The following is a 19252-nucleotide window of genomic DNA, read 5'->3' as shown; positions in this document are numbered from 1 at the left end:
CGAACATCCAAAAGATGTACATTCATGGATAATTCACGTTGATCCAAAATTGTACGTTGAATGGACGTACACTAACGTACAATTTCTGGTTGTACAATTTAGATCCAGATTTGTATATCCAGAGGATGTCCAATAAGGGACGTATATGGATGTTTGTCCAACATCCCTTATTTAAAGTACAATGGACCTCCATAAGACGTCCATTTATGAACGTACAGTAAATGTCCAGAAATGTACATCCATTGGACTTCCATATAAGGTCCGTGGACGTTTGTACTTCATTTGGATATAAAATGGACGTCCATTGGACGTCATGTGCTGTATGGGTCGTAGGAGACCATACGCTCTTTCATGCAGCATAGCAAAATCCACCCCCTGACAAACAACCCCCGAGAAACCACCCCTAACTTTTGTTTTTCAAATGGCACCCCCATGTTTGTTGTGCTTCAACTTACAGTTTTTTTCATTTCTCATTCAATGATGTATCATGGTAGCTAGAATGGCATGCAGAATTATGGAAAATAAAAATACAAATGAAATACGAATTTATACGCTCAGCTGTAATATCACGACTGATACCAATTTGTCATCCAGATACCGTAGGAATAAAACAAAGCACAAAAAGTTCTAACATTTTATTGACTCTCTTTTTTCAACATCCACTTTTTCTTGTCTCTACAATGTGGACTAATTCGATCAGTCCAATTAACAGTACCCACTAACGAATTCAATTTTATCGAGTGACTATCTTTACTACAACTACATATTATGATATATCATTGATTGAGAATTAAAAAGAGCTGTCAGTTGAAGCCAAACAAACATGGGGGTGCCATTTGAAAAACAAAAGTTAGGGGTTGTTTCTCAGGGGTTGTTTGTCAGGGGGTGGATTTTGCTATGCTGCATGAAAGAGCGTATGGTCTCCTACGACAAGTATTTTTTTCAATTTTTTTTTCCGCAGGTAACTGAGATATCTGCTGGCCTAAAAGCTCTGGGACACCCGGTATATACATACATACTATAGTAGCGTTTTCGAAATATTTCATAAAATGATATTTTTTCAAATGTAACACCCTATATTTTATTATGCATTTCGATTCGTTATAACATTCTCAACAACAAAGCTCATATAACCGTTCTTCTTAAACTTGAAAATGAGAGACTTATGTGGAAATATTTATTTAATTCAGTAGTTCAAAAAATTTCTTTGCTTTAGCGAATAAAACCTCATGATTGTCCAAACACCCAAAAAAATTGTCATTCGTGTAAGTACCAAAATTGGGTGTTTAATCATGAGATTTTATTCTCCAAAACAAAGAAATTTTTTTAATAGTGAATTAAATAAATATTTCCACGCGTCATCGTTATCGTCTCTAATTTTCAACTTTAGGAAGAACGGTTTTGTTTAGAATGTTATTATGAAAACATTCCCTTCCGAAATCAGGCAATTTCTCATTGACGCGATGCGGAAACCGAAATAAAAAACTTCCAAACCGCAAACGAACTCAACGAACAACAATCTTCGGCAACATTGTATCCGAGCAGAATTCCTGGAACGGGAGCAACACGATTGCTTATTGAAAGTTACGACATTTTTGATTTATCGTCCTCCATTTTGTCAGGTTATTGGTAATAGGAAGAATTTCATTTTATACGACAAAGTTGTAAATAATGAATAATAAAAGAAGTGAACGGGAATGATCTTATCGAAAGTTCGACTTCTTGAAACTTCTGACGTGACTTGTGAGGGTGAAGTCGACATCAAACTTCGACTGTTTTTACAGGGGTGGAAGGAAAAATTTAACACCACAGATTTCATTGGTGAAAATTTCGAAATACCATAGTTCCACTAAATGAAATAAGAAGATAACTGCTGCTACAGAGGAAGTGACCGAAGAAAATAGAAAAATGTCTCAAGAAGATTTTACTGCAATAAAAAATTGAACACTGCGAATTTCACATAGGTCCGTTGATCGGGTAATTACCCTCCCCCTAAGAACTTTTTGTTAGCTTGTATTTTTATGGGTTTTTTTTGCATTCGTGAAATGAAAACTTTTTCAATTTTTTCGGATAAGCCAATAAACTGGAAACGCCCCTGCATATAACATGCTGTTCCCTATTTCAACTTAAAAACAAAGGATCAACGTGGCCCTATTTTCGAAGCACCCTGTATGAAAAAATTAATGTAATTTAATTTCGATCAAGATTTTGAAAGTTCATCTAGGGTGAATTAAATCCTCAACTCTCATCTGAGGACTCACATTGGTTGGTTTAAAATTAATCGAATTGAATATTTGATTATTAATCCCTCAAATAGAGCGAAAACGAAAGCTTTAACGGATAAATATAATATTTCCGTAACATTGAACAATAATTCAGAAGTCGTATTCCTACATAGGCGTTTTGTCAATTCTAGAAAATGTGGAAAATTCTGAGCTGATAATTCGAGTTTTCATCTTCGACACCCTGTATCTCGAAAACTAGAGATTTGATTTTCCATTCAAATAGTGCGCGGTCAGAAAAAAATCGGATATTAAAAAAGGTGAAGTGGAAATCATTGTTCAACAGATTTGAGCAAAATGCACGATAGCTGAACATTCCTTTACAATCGGGAAAAAAAGAACCATGAAGCAATGTCTTGAATATTCCTTGACTTTGAACATTCAATCAATTTTAATATCATTCTTGGTTCAATTTGAAAAACTGTGCTGAACTTTACTTTACAAAAATTCACCCAAAACTTGCAAATTTAAAGTGATAATCCTATTTACACTTTTCTTTGAAGAAAGTCCAAAATTATGAGAATTTCACAAAGGCAATCTATATGGCCTACACCAACTAAAATAGTGACTTACCAGTTTTTCTCTTCCTTTTTGTCTCGGATTTGCTTGCCTATTCTGCATTCTGATGACTATTAATTAATTACCACTAACGAAATATCTGTGTGAAGTAAATTATATGACGGACCGAACACATAATCAAATCACAAAATGTAAAAACTTGGCTATTTCAAGATTGGGAGAAAACGACTCCTATCAACCTGAAAACGCACGGCAAGACTGATCGACACATTGTTTATTAAAACAGATGTTTCACTTTTCATATAAAAAAGGATGATAAGTCGTTCCGATTTATATCAAGCCTCTTTCACATGAGTCTGATGACTAATCACAGTCTGAGTTTTCCCATTGTTGCAATTTTAGGATCCGAAAAAGTTTGGCGACACATATTTAGTATTTACTACTTTCAAAAGTAATTAAGATTGAGGAAAAAGAAATTCACAATATCTTTGGCACTCAATGAAAATTCAGGGTGTTTCGAAATTCGATAAAATAGTTTAAGGGGTATATTCCCTGGGAAATATAATCTTACTTAAGGAGCTACAGGGTGTGCGAAATTTTAATTTTTTTATTATTAATGGTTGCATTGCGGTAGCAGGGGGGCATTTCAAGTTTCTTTTGTGGAAAAAGTTGAAATACGTTTGAAATTATGAATCAAAATTATTGAAAACAAAATGAATCCGGTAGAGGGTGTCCGCCAGAAAAAGAACCTATAATGCGCGTCAAAATTATGGAACAAATTCATTTTCTCAGAAAAAAAATATTTGGTAACAAAATCCTGAAACAGGCCAATTTTTGTTTCACTTCTACCAAATTTTTATTCATTTTTGAAGGATTTTTATTGCACCTTGTGCCATCCCCATCAACCCTTTAAAAAATAGGGTACTTTTTTGGCAAGGTCTTTGTATCTTCTTCACAGGGGTGCAGAAATTTTCAAGTAAAATTTATTTTTCGATAAATTAGTTGATTCAAAGAGGTTTTCAGTATGTGTGCACTTTGTCATGGCTCATTTACTTTGAGACGATGGTACCTGATGAAATTTGTCACCGAATGAAAGTCGACCAATACAGTTTTACAGTGCATGATTTTTTGTTCATGCACAACTTTCAACCCCTTTCAACCCCCATTGTTCATGCACACAATTTGAATGTGTGAAATACTGCATAAAATTGATGAAATTGCGTTGTCAGAAACCTTTCTTTGAATTGAAACATTTTATCGAAAAGTTTCAACTTCAGTAGAAACGTACTAATAACATACCTACTTGAGATTATAACTGAAGCACAGTGTTTCACACATTCTAATTTTTCACGTGAGGGGGTTAAAAGTTGTGCATGAACAAAACTGTAATAGTCAACTTTCATTAGGTGACAAATTTCAACAGGTACCATCGTCTCAAAGTAAATGAGCCATGACAAAGAGCACATAATGAAAACCTATTGGAAGTTTAAAAAAAAAATTTCTTTAAAACATGTGCAAGCTTGTGAAGAAGATACAAAGACCTTGCCAAAAAAAACCATATGACCCAATTTCCCTATTTAAAAAATTTAGAGGGTTGATGTGGATGGCACAGGGTGCAACAAAAATCCTTTAAAAACGCATACAAATTTGGTAAAAGTGAAACAAAAATTGACCTGTCTCAGGATTTTGTTGCCAAATATTTTTCTTTTGAGAAAATGAATTTGTTCCATAATTTCGACGCGCACTGAAGAAATTTTAATCGACAATTTTTACAGTAGCTCCTATAGTTTCGCATAAAAGATATAGGGTCTTTTTCTGGCGTACACCCTGTATTTACTTTCCAATTTTCATTTTGATAATAGCAGCTTTCGTTCAGCAGCGATTTTCCCGACATTGGTTAGAGAAACGAATTTTTCCACAGTTGAAAAAGTTTGCAAATGGAACAAGGAATTTATTTTGTGTACTCGGTATGGTCCTTATTTTTCTCATATCTTGTGAATTGGGCGATTTTTTTAAGAATGATTCATTTCGTTAGGATCTCCCCATTGACAGAAAAAGACCTAAGACACCAGTTTGAAAACTTTGAAAATAACTTCGGAAACTCAAAAACAAAATCGTTCCTTTGAACAATTTTTTAGATAATTATCCACAAAATTTGTTCGAAATTTTCACCATCAGTTTGAGTCCGAACAGTTCTTCCTGGCGTAAAAGTGCTAAAAAAAATTATAGTTCAACAATTTCACAAGCATATGTCACTACTGTGTCTCAATTCTTTTATTCCATTTTTACCTAACCTCCCTTTCACGATATACCAAAAAACCCCAAATAATTATTCAGAACGTATGTCTTATGTGTTTTCCAGTGGCGCAACCAGACCGATATTATGGGGGTACACAAAACTGCATGGTTGATGAAAGTAGCTCTAGGAGTGTTTTTTTAAGGTTTTAACATGGCAAAATCGGCCTGCTTTTCTACACTAAGGCAGGGAAGGGTACGTGCCACTACTGGTTACGCCAATGTAACAAGGTTTCCTATTTAGGCGAATTTCAGTGAAATTGTTCATTGTCATGATTTCTTCCTTTTTTACTTCATGGCTTTAGATCAATTTGGTGCTCGATTAACTTTCTTATTTCTGATTATGATTAGGAGAAGAATTACGGGAGAATCTAAGACAGATGTGATTTTTTTTAGAGAGTTCTCACTTTCTATAGTTCAAATGAATTTTTAGTTGCTTCACTCTGCGAAGGACTTGGGATAAGGTCAGAAACACATTAAAACACAGTTTATATAAGTACACAAGATGTAGCATTTAATGCTCACGTTTCAAAAAAACACTATACAGAGGACACGGCTTTACCAAATTACTTTAGAAGGTATCTCGTCCCACAATCGTTTATAATAATATATATAATATATTCATATATTCTTATGAAAAAGCGGAACACAATAAAGTTGCCTCTGATACATAACATAGAGGTACGATATCTTTCACTGATCTGTATTGATTTTAAATTTCGTATACATTGAATAAGGCGAAAATTTTCATGATGGAAAATCACTTTTAAACGAACAGCCGAAATCTTCTCGGAGGTAATATGTATGTACAAAAGGAAAAATGGCGAATTTGGGGAAATACAACTAAGTACAGGCTGGGGAGAACGAAAGAGAAAAATGAAAAGATTGTATGGAGCACGATACAGTATTTTAACTTCCTCTGTCGTAATAATTTATATCGTTTTTGAAAGAAATCAAGTAGGTTTCCCCAAATTCGCTTAACAAAGTGGGAGAATAAATATGATTAATACAGTATCAACCATCCAATGTACTTATAATTTGTGAGAAACAAAATTTTCTCAAAATACAAATTATTTTCTAAGTTTAAATAAATCAACACACTGTTCACAAAAATATATACAATATAAATAATCAATATATTGCACTAATTACAGATGAATAAAAATGATAAATTCGAAATTACGTACGATAATCGAAAATTCAAGGTTTCCAATTGGATAGATGATAGTGCACTATCAAATTTCGAATTTAAGATACTAAACAGGATGGTTTCCCCCTCCCTACTCCGCTACAGAAGAGTAATATTAATATTTACTATAACATCACTAAAGTCGTATACAAAGTGTAGCAGATTCTAGGGAGGATGAGGCATCCTGTTCGACGCAGGACTAGCTAACAACAACAAGAGTCCTGACGCCAGGCTCCGAAGTAACTAATCACTATGCAACAAAATCATCGTCAGGTCAACTATAAGGTGTTCATACTTAACCTAAACGATTCCACTAAAGAAAATTAGTGATAGACCGCTGGCGTTCTCAACGAAACCGCATAAAGTATTGTTGGGTCAAAATTTGTCAATTTCTCGTTTGAGTTTGAGGGTTTCGTGGAGCACGCTGCGCATCATCAGTATACAAGATGTGACATTCTTACATGAAAACGTGGACCACCTGAGTGATTTTGCAACGTTCTGTATACTTGTGTATTATTAGTTTTAGGAAATTCTCTAGTTTCTTAGTTACGTATATCGTTTCGTATATCTTCTTCGGGACAGGGAGACTTCTTCAGCTCTTTTCATCATCAAATAGCAAAAAAATCACAACAAATATAACAACTAGTAATTTACAACAGCACAACCTTTGATTATTTTATGCGTGCCGTAGTTTTCGCGTTTTTTTTTTGTTCAAGAAACGTGATGATTGCGGAGAAGTGATTAAACCAATTCATTGGTGGGGAAGAAAGGCTGATCGTTTATGATACGGGGGGGTCCAGAAGGTTCAGGATTCCGTTCGGAAAAACTGAACTTGGTTGAGATTCTTGAGAATGCGCGTTTTTAGTGTGATTTTCAACGAATATCCAACGGTTTCTGTTTTTTTTTCGGTTTTTCCGAGCGTTTCCGAAATGTTTGAGGCCAGGATATTGGGGGATGGGATTTTGGGTAACACATTGAGGATTCCTAAGCTACGAGACCACTTTACACGTTTTGAGTTTTTGTCCCTCCATCAGGCGTTGCGCGGCGACGACTTCACTCCATTTTCTATTTTATGTACAGTAGTCAGCACACGAGTAAGTCTAATACTTTTTTTTACAAGTCCTTCCCGTAAACTAATAACTGGGGCACTACATTTACACTTTGTACAGAGAATAATCACATTTAAGAGTTGCATATTTCTATGTCCATAGTCGTTGTTACACGCAAAGGGGGATCTGAAACAGAAAAGTACACATCAGTTTCATCCTTCAATGAATTCGTGAAAACTGATTCGTCTTGGGACCTAAACATGTCTGTATTGAATTAATGCTTTTTAACAAACAAATATGGAACGAGAAAATCAAATCACCATCATTTGGTCAATTGTTCAAATTTTTGAATTTCCGTTTTTGGCACCTCGGACATAGCTTCAATGCCTTTCACAAACATAAATTTGTGATTGCTTGGTTTTTAAGATCTCACATTAACGCATATTGTTGAAAGCGTTTTTAAAAGGAAGAAATTTTTTTCTTTAACAATTCTTGTAGGTATGTCATTTACCTACTGGGCTCAGATTTTTCTCAATTTGTATGTTTGTTCAACATCGAAAGATTTATTTAAAAAAAAACGGTGTTTTTACAGAGACGCAGAAATAAATTCAGTCCAAATTCATGTGTGCCAGAATTGATACAGAACAACTGAAACAAAAACACTAGGTACCTACTACTTTCCCAAAAACTATGGCAATTCAGTATTCTACGTTGTTTTTTACTAACATGAGGTATAGATTAAGAGTCTAATGATTGAATTCTTAATATTTCGTTATCCAGTATACCTTACTCTTGTATTATAAGAGCAATTAATTCGTATTCACATATAAGTTAGGAAGATTGTACAGGGTGGGCAAAATTGGTGGTAACTGAACTACAACTTTTTAACCCAACGAGATAGAGGAAAATGAAAGGCATATTACGTTCTTTTTTTTTTCGAGAAACTAATAATGCCATCAACTGCATTCCTCTATCTTCTTTTGTTTTCGAGTTATAGGCCAAAATTGAAATTTGGCGATTTCAACTTTGGTCATTATCTCCGTTTCTGTTTGTGCTAGGATGTTGCAATGAAAACATTATACAGTTTTGATAAGTAATCCACTGGCGTACTGTGGTTTTTTCCAATAGGTTTATTTGCTGAGCTATAACATAAAGTTGAGTTTATTCCAATGAAAAAAGGAGTAAAATTATCGCCATTTCTTTGCAGTTTCAGAAATATATAATACGTCGTACATCGGCCAGATTCGTTCAGATATCATAAGAGAAAACAAAACTGTATGTTATAACTCAGCAAGGAAGGAAGCTGTTGGAAAAAATCAGAGTACGCCACTAGATTGTCTGTAAAATGTAAGAATTTTAACATCCCAGCACAAACAGAAATGGAGACAATGAGCAAAGTTGAAATAGCCCAAATTTCAATTTTGGCCTTTAACTCCAAAACAGAAGAAGATAGAGGAATGCATTTGATGGCATTATTAGTTTCTCGAAAAAAGACGACATGAGTGGTACATTCATTCTCCCCTATCTCGGTGGGTTAAAAAATTGTAGTTCAGGTATCACCAATTTTGCCCACCCTGTCCAGTATGTTTCACGTAAGCGGCTTACTAATTACGTGACATATATAAAATATAGGTACTCTCGGAAAAACTATCGAACAAAATTCATTCTGCGAATTTGACTGGCATAGAGACAATTTCTGACAATATTTTTTTACTTCAACTTCAATTGACTTTACCAAGTTTTATATTTATCCTGAGCAATAATTATTCAAAATCACCCTTGAAAATTTAAAATCAAAATTCGGAAAAATTGTTTTATCCATCCATGTTTTCCGAATTTCGATTTGAAAAATTGCTCGAAATAAACATAAAACTGTCATTACATTTATACAAGTTGAGTCAACTGTGCTCGAAAGGTCGATAACACTCCAAATGAGAATACCCAATTTTTATATCATATTATGCATCTATATGAAATTCTGATTTCGAAACTTCCTAATTGTTTAAATTTATCTGCGTGTAGGCCACTTTCACCGACAAATTTCATGGTAATGATGGTTTTAACTATAGATGAAAACCGTTGGATATGAATGTATGAATTATTTTATTTTTTCCCGGAGAATTTTCATATCTTTCACAGTTTCTCGGATGACTCTACAGGTGATTAGAAAGACACTGCGATTTTCCGAAAATAATCTATAAAAATTTTAAACAGTTCATTTTTTCGAATAGCATGCCCTGAAGTTTTTTGTCAGTTGGACACCCTAGAGGGTAGTCTTCATTTTTATTTAAAAATTTTAGGCATAGAATGAATAGTTCTCAAAATTGATTTCAGACGCAAAATGTTTCCCAAAAAATGTATACCACCCCACAAAAAAAAAATCACAGTTCATTGTTGAAAATATCAAGAAGCTTGAATATCCTAATCCTCAACAAATCATTTCCCGTAATACGATACCCATTTTTCTTAAAAAGTGGAAATTCTGAAGTTACGAAGAAATTTGAGCGAATTCAAATGTGTATGGTAGTAAATGAATGTGCATTTCCATTTTGTAACAATGCTTGTCGTTTTGGGAAAGTATTTGATTATTGATTAATCATTATTTTTTATAATTTTATATATAGGTAGGTACTTGTGTTCAATGTTTCCGAATAATTTCTAGAATATAGTTTCGAGGTAATTGATATAATCAATTTGATACTTCACATAATGCACTTATTTCCATGCTAAATTGCAAATCTTTGCTGAAAATTTATTTTGAAAAGCAGATAAGTAGTAATTTTTTGCATAGACCTTATGAATAACTCATACCAATAAATTTCCCAAAATCTTAACTTATTTTTATCTCATTTCTGTAGATTAAAATTCTCAGTATCTATGTCATATCTTATATAATTATTATGTGCTGAAAATATTTTATAGGGCACTGTTATATTGTGGAATTTCGAATATTATATATTTGGAAAAATATTCTTCCCCTGATTTCTCATAATCCAATAAAGAAAATTGTACAGGGTGTGTAAAAAAAAGCTGACCCCCATCTCTAGGGGAGGCAGAAAACTGAAAAATGATGGGGTTTGCTTTGTAAAAAACTTTCGTAACGCAACTGAAATGATAATGTAGTTAAATTATTATTATTAATTAGTATGCATTATGTGAATTGAAAATTTTTTGTCGCGTAAATGAGATCGAAGGCCTATATGTTGAAAAATTGGGATTGAGGCCTTTCCTTTCTTGTCATGATTTTTTTTCTTCACAGCCCTTTATCTTGAATACTAAGCAAACCCCAATTATTTTTCAGTTTTCTACCTATCCAAGAGACGGGGTCAGCTTTTTTTGAAACACCCTGTATTTTCATGAAGAAATGTCTCTATGCGTACAATAATGTACTGAAGATGAAAGTAATTTCAGAATAATTTAGCCATTTTATGATTTCGTAATGAGCTATGCCATCACTGGTAAAAAAATTCCCTTCAGAATAACAAGCTAAATCTATGATACTACACATCTGAGGATCTTTTAAACAGAGTTGCATTCAGCCCAACTACCCAATTTTTCCAAATTTCACAGATATTTTTTATTTCTCAACATCAAATTACTCGAAAACGGCGAGAAAATATGAAGAATACTTTTATTTCACTAAATGTTCGAATATTCATTAGATAACTTCCAACTTAGTTTCAAGAGTTTGGTGTTTTGAATTTTTGATATTTTTATGTTACGTAATGGTCATAATGAGAAAATTGGAAGACGAGGGTGATATCTTGTGTTCGAAAAAGATTCATCAAATAAAATGAATGAACAACTATATTCCGTTTGTGAGATAAAACTGAAAATAACATTTTTTATGGTTTTTCAACAGTCTGTATCTTTTAAACCGAGCCATTTCGGAAAAAATGCTAAAGGAAAAAGTGTTTCTTTCGACCTCAAGAATCTATCAAAATCAAACTCAAAATATCTGTACGAGTCAAAGACTCACCCAGTATATTCAAATTTCTGCCTATTTCATGAACTTCTATTGGCATTGAAAGAAAAATGTCGGATATTAATAATTCATTTGATACATACCAACATTGGAATATTATTTATTAGGGCAGATTAAATTTTTTTATGAAACATAAAACGGCTGAAGCCGTTCGAAAAACACCAAAAAATAATAAGTTCGATCTCTTTATTACAAAAAAAAAATTACATACAAAAGGAACAAATAGTACATTAAAAAAAAGACAAATGACTACATAGTAGGTACAAAATCGTTAACAATCTTTTCACATTTCAACAACGAATATCTATGAGGGATCTATCGCATATAAATTAACCTAATACAGACATGTTTGTCTTGAGTAATGACAGTGACAGATTTCGAACGATTCGTTGTAATCTTCACTTCATACCATATAGGAACTGTTACCTACCTCACAGATGGTGTCCATAGTACTCTGCGGGATAGTGTGCGTACTGGTTATGGAAGGCGGGATCACCGGGCGGTCGATGCATCATCTGTTGTCCATCCATCATGTAACCCATGGTGCCGTCAGGACTGTATGCCCCACTTGGACCTGCATGGGGTGAAAATACTAAACATTAGTGGTGTAACATACTGTTCTCAGACTGCAGCTTCTGAAGGTTATGAATTCGATTAGGTTTAAGGAGGTGCGAAAGGTCGTTATCGACCATAGAAGATTCGTTCGAAGGAAATTCTATGGACGATGAAAGTAGAACGAGGGAAAGTTGCATAGAAATTGTCGAGAAGGATCATTCTATAATTTCTTCGTTGTCTTTCGATGAAACAGTTTGTTTTGACGAGGAATGCGATGTTTTTTTGCTTTTCGGTCGCTTTAATCATTTTACAAACCTTGGAATTGTGAATATTATCACATCTATGTGAAAACTTATGTTGTCAAATTTATATCATCAAGTTAAGTTGCGAGGTTATTTGAGCTGTATTTTGGCGTTGAACTGTGTTGAAAAATATTTTCGAAATATATTCTGGTATTTTTCGTGAGTTGTGCATTATATTTATGGTTTCCTCACATAATCACAGAACATCTCAGTAGTTGGGGCGTTCTATAACGAACACAAAACACGAAATAATGTCAAAACTTTCCTTGAAAACACAATATGAATTTACTGTCGTATCACTTGGATTTTATAGTCAGCACAATTTCAAGGATCGTGAAATGATTAAAGCACAAATATTATTTAAAAAAAAAATACTTTTGCACCGATTCATTGATAAAGCTAATTATAAGAACATAGAACATCTTAATTAGAATTCAAGATTTGGTGCTTATTTCTACTGTCAATGTCCATAGAAAATATAGGTACAATGAATTGTTAGTCGTGATGTTAGTGTTAGTTTATAGTTAGTGACGTCCATTCAATCCAAATCAAGAAAATAATACATAGTTTAATGTGGTGAATTATGTACAACGTGGAAAAAACCCATTCGACCAATCCTCATTTGCCACCTGTCAAAACGAAGCATCGAAGGTTCGAACCATAAAGAACCGTATCGATCCTGCACGTCCCTCTGCAGGAAGAACCGCGCAATCTTGATATCGTAATTGCACGTCTATGTTTCTCGGTGATATGAGATGGAAAAGGCACAGAATATGGAAAGCTACGTATCACCGAGATGCATCTCGCGGCAGAAAGCGTTGCTGAACTCCACTCAAGGCTGCTCCGCTAGCGTTCGGCTCAGTTCTCATCTCATCCGATCTCCCCTCGCCCTTGCCTGTCAACCGACAATTGCAAGACCCGGTGATGGATAGGTTCACGGTCCTTTCTATAGCTCTCGATCTATCTTTTAGGACCCGAGAACGATGAGGACGATGCCAGCCCCAACTTCCACTTTTGGAATCGATAAAAGGCGAAATATTTTCTCGAACACGTCGTGAAGAACACCCAAGTGCCGCGTCGGAACATAGAAACGTACGAAGGCGTCACTCGACTTACTTACGTCCGGACTGCGTGTGGGCAGGTTCATTTTTATTAAATGCACCGTGGTCGATAAGCCCGTGAAAAACGTGCAGTACCGGTTTCGGCTCGCGAAATTTTCCCGGTCAAAAGGGCGCCGTCACTGGTTTCGCCTGGCGTCGATAACCGATCATACAAGACTTTCCACTTACAAGTTATGGAGACCGTGAGCGGGTCGGCCTCCGGGTACGGGGTCCGTATCAGAGGAACAACGTTAAGCTTTAATGGAAATCACAATTCATTAAAAAAAAATAGATAAATCCGATACATAATGCGATTGATTTATACGAAACTGGGCATGGCGTTCTTGAGAGCATGCCGGAGCGAGAAGATAGCGGAGCACAATGTTGGGCAGAACTGGATTTCTTCGAAAAATAACGGAACGTACCCACGTCCGTATTTTTCGATGATCGAATCATAGATATTCACTGAATGTTCTATGTTGCCTGTCAAGTTCCTTTCGATCATAGAGAAAATGACGTCCTTGGTTCGAAATGCCTAAAGTTCACGCGAACTACTTCATTTCGAAACCCCTCGACAAAGTTTTGTCTCTTCCGATACCTCAACCCTTCGTTTTCCTTGCGGGGATCTCCCTCTCTGTATTTACTAGAAAGATTGAAAAACATCCCTTAATGACCATTTTCGGTACATCACTCCGTAATTTCCTTAATATTATTCGAAATTATGATCTCCCCCACACCGGGAAACCCTTTATTCCAATTACTACCATTACAACGATTAATCATTTCCCTGGAGAAACATTCCAAACTGATGTGAATGTACATTACAAACAAGTTAGCCCCCTCCCCCTTGGTTCAGCCGCTCGTTCTTGTTCTTACTAAAACTTGTCATTGTCGTATTTTCTATCTGGATGGATTAATATTCGATGAAATGAGGGGATTTTTGTGCTGACTTACCTGCCCTATTCGATTGGTCTATCATTGGTTGGACTATTCTCCGCCTAGCATTGATGAACCTGAAAAAAAAAAAGAAAAAGTAGAAACAAAGGTGCAAAACATCACATTTGCAAAGTTGAAGCTATTATTTATTGAAATAATTGATAACATTGAAAAAATAAAATGATGAAACAACTCGTTTCGACAAAATTTCAACCCTGATAATCGCCAAGCGCGTGCCACCTGATCTTCGGCGAATGTCAACGGACGCAATAAAAATCGCGAAAAAAGCTTAATTCAATTTGGCTTTTGTAATGTGTCACGACTAGACAGGTGGATGGATCGCAGTAACCGCCCGACAAAACGAACTTTGTTTTTGTATTCATGAAATCAATTTCGGTCGGCTATTGATCATTTAGCCCCGTGATTTCGCTAACCGTGAACGTTATTTATTCACTCATCGAAACAACTGCATTGCACAGTTTCGCCGTTTTGCTCGTCCTAATTCGTACATATATCCAAATTTCGGGGAGAGCATGCCAGATCGCGACAGGACCGTCCTAACTACAGTAACTACCGTTAGATGAATCTGCATGTCCCCTCACTTATACAAGTCAAAATAAAACTTTTGATTTCGGTGGATTGGTAACACTGATTCATCTCGATGACATTTATAACTCGAGGTCATAGAATTTCGCGATAATCACTCATCAAACCAGGATGTTATCCGAGTACGGAAACGGCCCTGGCGTTTGGGCGTGATGCATGCTGTACATTAACAGAATGGCGTCGGAAACGATTCCAATCGGTCGATGGAGAACCCAATCATTTCCGGTGTCGGAGCGAATTAGTCCGAGCGCGATTTTGACGAACATTGACAGTTCCTCTGCTCGGTGCTGCCAGTGCAACAAACTGAACATTCCGCATTCCGAATGGATGCGAAACAAACCTAGTTATTATCGGATATTTGTGGGTAATGTTACATCTGGCGGTCGTATTATTTTACTCGCTCTCTTCGACGTCCTTTATCTGTCAACTGTGAAATTGGCACATTCGGAATGGATATTATGGAAATCAATCAGTGAATGGATCCAGCCGCAGATATATTAGTAAATAATTTCGGAGATTGATGCGTTTAGTTTGTATCCTCTTCGATGCTGAATGAAAGCGATTTCCAGTGGCGGAAATCGATAGTCGGCCATTTCCATACACAATAATTGCCTTATTCTCGCGGAATCATAGAAAGGCAAAGAATTTTAAGTGTATGACCAGAATGAATGTGAAGCAATTGAACTACTTTCACTTAATATCCAGTCTGATTAAGTTGGCAAAACTGAAACGATGTAAGTCAAAATAAGACGTAAAGATAGTGTGGGGCACACTTTATTATTTCTGTGGACGAAGATAGGGGTGGGAACATCAATTAGAGGACTCCGGTGACCTCGAAAAAACGAAACGTCAAAATGATAAAGTATTACGACTGTATACATCAAAAATCGATGTTGCGCACTTCCGTCTCTTTTATGAATAATACAGGGAACGATGCAACTGTAATAGTCGCCGTGGGAAGGCACCCTAATGGATAGGGGAAACTGATCCTACAAAATTCCTAGTAATTTTGTTTATGTGTGACGCGCAGGCAGGGAGAGCTCGCCGGAGAAAACGGGATAATCGAAATATGGCCCGGGCGCGACACTGGGGCCGCCACAACTTCCTACCGCTCCATTTTCATCAAGAAATTGCACCCCTTTACACCTCGGAAAAGAGAAAATTACTTTATAAAAGTAATACGGGCACGGGGAAGCTCCGCGCTAGATCTCCCAGAAGACGTTTATAATTTCATTTGATTTTATAAATATAATACTCACCCCGAATGTACGGAAAGATTAATAACGGCAAGGTGAAGAAGAATATTGCCGCCTTAATATTGCACTCTCCTCAAACGCGGTCCTTTTTTCATTTTTATTCCGCGTTTTCCGCCTTTAATACGCCCGAGGATCATCTCCGAAATTACAAAATCTTCAATACAATGTTCGTGTCTTATTGCTCGTGGAAATTCATTTCATTTTGATTATACACATAGAGACTCTATTCCTATGAGTCTCTATGTCCATGAATTCGATGATCCAAATTCTATGTTCATAATTGGCATGATGGCGACAGAGCATAAATCAAATTGAAAAGTCAACCATAGAAACACAAAACAACTGGTGCCAACTGTCAGGTTAATGGACGAGTTCAGAAACGTTTACCAACCTTGTAAATTGTACACTGTTACAATGGAAACGTATTCTTTAAAATCATATTTGTGGCTTTCGATTGCTTTCATCATTTTATAATCCTTGGAATGTCGTCGGCTTTAAAATCCAAGTTATATGGAAGAAAATCCATATTGTGTTTTCAAGGTAAGTTTTGACAATATTCAGGCGTTTTTTCGTGTTTCGTGCATTATATTTATGATTTCGTCACAGAACGCTTCAAATACTAATGTATTACCTCTATGTGACTGCACAAAGAGGTGATATAAAACTTTGACACTATCACAGAACACATTAGTAGTGGAGGCATTCTCTGTGATGAAACCATAGTCAACTAATAAATAAACTATTAGTCTATGGATGAAACCATAAATGTAATGCATGAAACACAAAAAAAAACGCCTGAATAAGGTCAAAACTCACCTTGAAAATACAATATAAATTTTCATTCATATCACTTGGATTTGAGGGCCGGCAATATTCGAAGAATTGTGAAATGCTTACATCGACCCATAGGCACAAATAATATAATTTGAAAAAAATACGTTTCCATTGTAAGAGTGCAGTCGAATATCTACAAGGTTGGCAAACGTTTCTGAACTCATCTATTGAAGTTCTATAAAGATACTTTCAACGACAAAGAAATACAAATCCATAACAACAATCGATGTCAAAATAATGAGAACATAGAAAAGTGACATTTCCTTGTTTGATGGTTGTTTCGCAACGAACGTCATGAGAAAGGTGAGGGTTTTGGTGGTAGTGGCGTGAGGGGTGGCTCTCACATATATAAAACTTAAATGCAGAACGAAACAGACCAATATTTTCCGCGCAATTTGTTTCCGCGAACATTAATCACGGGTGAGCCAGGCAAGACGCATGGAGGCAGCTCGAGCGACAAGTTATGCACGGTCTCCGAGCAAGGATTAAAGAAGGGTAGCGCAGTTCGGGGCCTAGACACGACACACATGTGGCGCGAGAATAAAGAAAACAGTAATTGCAGATCTCTGGCTCGGCTGTGTCTTTATGGTCGGGGGCGGCTATAAATTTCAGCTTTAATATCTCTCGGCATATAAACGCCCCCGAGGTCGCAAGCTGACGCTGATGATGGAGTCCGTGTTGACCCGCGCGGAGGCTGCGCCATCTGCAACCAATTACTAACGACATAATTACTGCAAGGTCCCGCTCTTTGGCAATTTTCGGTGGCACGTATCGAACAAATCATCGGACGTCACGGTGACCATAGACCGGGAACGCAGTTGCGAGACGCGCATAGAAATTGCTCTAGAGTAGGCCGGGCCAATATCCACCCCATCCACTTGAGAATTTTTCACGGCACTATATCCGTATCTTCATGAAGGATCGGATTAGTTCGCACCCCACATATCGTTTGTTTTATTAACCGTAAATCCTTATCAATATCACGTTGAAGTGCAAGAGCTTCTCAACGAGTATCCTAGAACATCCGATAAAGACCGAAACAAAAAGAGAAAATGAATGAAATCTAGTAATATAACCAAGAAAATGAATTACTAGGCGTCAAAAGATGAAAATGAGATTCTATGAATTACACGACAATTTATTCCGTTCTATGGTTTCACGGATTTCGTGACTATTACTCTGTGCGTCAATGCGGCGTTTTTTCGCGACCGAATTCCGCCCGACAGGCAATTTTCGTCGGCACGTAACGAACAAATCATCGGACGTCACGGTGACCATAGAGTTCGCGAGGCGCATAGGATAAACGCGAGTCGGCCCCCTTTATTTGCTCCGGCGAGACGTGCATAGAAATGGCCGTTGAGTAGGTAATATCTGGCCGGGGCCGGACGGGTCCCTACCAATTTCTTCAGATTTCAGGAAATTGTGAGATCAGAGGTCGCAGGAGGAATAGACAAATAGGGGGTGATTAAAGCGAGAGTGGGTAGTTTCGATATTTCCGCTCGGATTGTGGATCTAAGTACTATCCGGCGACCGTATAAGTAGCCGTTTTATCTGCGAAATGAGGTGGCTGAGTTTCACCGAAAGGAACGTTAGGGATTTATTCGCTAGTTATGGCATCGTAGAAGAGAGGTCCAAGAATGCATCAGATTAAGTGGTTGGATGTGGTCTTTTCGACAATCTTTGTATATCCGATATAACATGAGTTACATCTTGCTCTGTTCACTATACAGGGAGTTTATACAACAAAATTTGGTCACAGATTCTGCAGACAAAATTAGGATTTTGATTTTTCCAGGTTTTTCGACTATTATTTCAGTTGTGTTTACGTTACGAGGGAAGTATATGGGTTAGATCCACAATAGATTCAGGAACTTATGAGCGAGATAATCAGAGTGCTTACAATAATTAAGTCAACATGTCAATGAAAATTTCAACAAATGTGTTACAGTTTACAGTGCGTTTTCATAAACCTCTTTGTCTTAGATCTTCAGCATTAACAGCGTTTGGCGTGCGAAGGAGATGATGCAAAAATTGACGGGAAGTTTGTCTTATCGACTGGGGGCGTGCGAACAAGGGCTTAGGAGAGGACAGCGATTCCGTCCATTGTTTCCATCAACCCTTTGGGGGTGTAAGGTTTCACGGAATGCGTCCCATTACCACGGAGGGGGCGAAATCTTGCCTAATGATCCCCTCGTTCCCGATCGGGTCGAACACTTGTCGGGCATTCTGCGATCGTTGTCCAGCGCAGCACTCCTGCAAATAAATGTTATTCCATTCGCAATTATCGTTTCCGCATTAGGGTGGATGAGAAATCGCTGATCGTTTCACCCCTTTCTCTCGCCAC

General features: G+C 36.6%; 1 protein-coding gene across 3 annotated transcripts in view; it reads right to left on the bottom strand.

Moving 5' to 3' along the window:
* Window positions 1-5583: 5583 nt before the first annotated feature.
* The window catches only part of LOC123307343 (homeobox protein homothorax), a 220057-nt gene continuing 206388 nt past the window's right edge, over window positions 5584-19252 (bottom strand). For 2 of the 3 annotated variants that reach the window (XM_044889606.1, XM_044889607.1), the window contains 3 exons: window positions 14231-14289; window positions 11750-11911; window positions 5584-7520 (listed from right to left, as the gene is read on the bottom strand). In XM_044889606.1, the coding sequence (XP_044745541.1) occupies window positions 11751-11911; window positions 14231-14289 (220 nt within the window). In that variant the 3' untranslated portion in view covers window positions 5584-7520; window position 11750. The remainder of the gene's footprint in view (window positions 7521-11749; window positions 11912-14230; window positions 14290-19252) is intronic. The other variant, XM_044889608.1, reaches the window with a different exon arrangement.

This window comes from Coccinella septempunctata, chromosome 2 (genome assembly GCF_907165205.1).
Source record: "Coccinella septempunctata chromosome 2, icCocSept1.1, whole genome shotgun sequence".
Taxonomy (NCBI): Eukaryota; Metazoa; Arthropoda; class Insecta; order Coleoptera; family Coccinellidae; genus Coccinella; species Coccinella septempunctata.
Note: the sequence above shows the minus strand (reverse complement) of the source record. Positions and strands in the feature narration are given on the sequence as shown.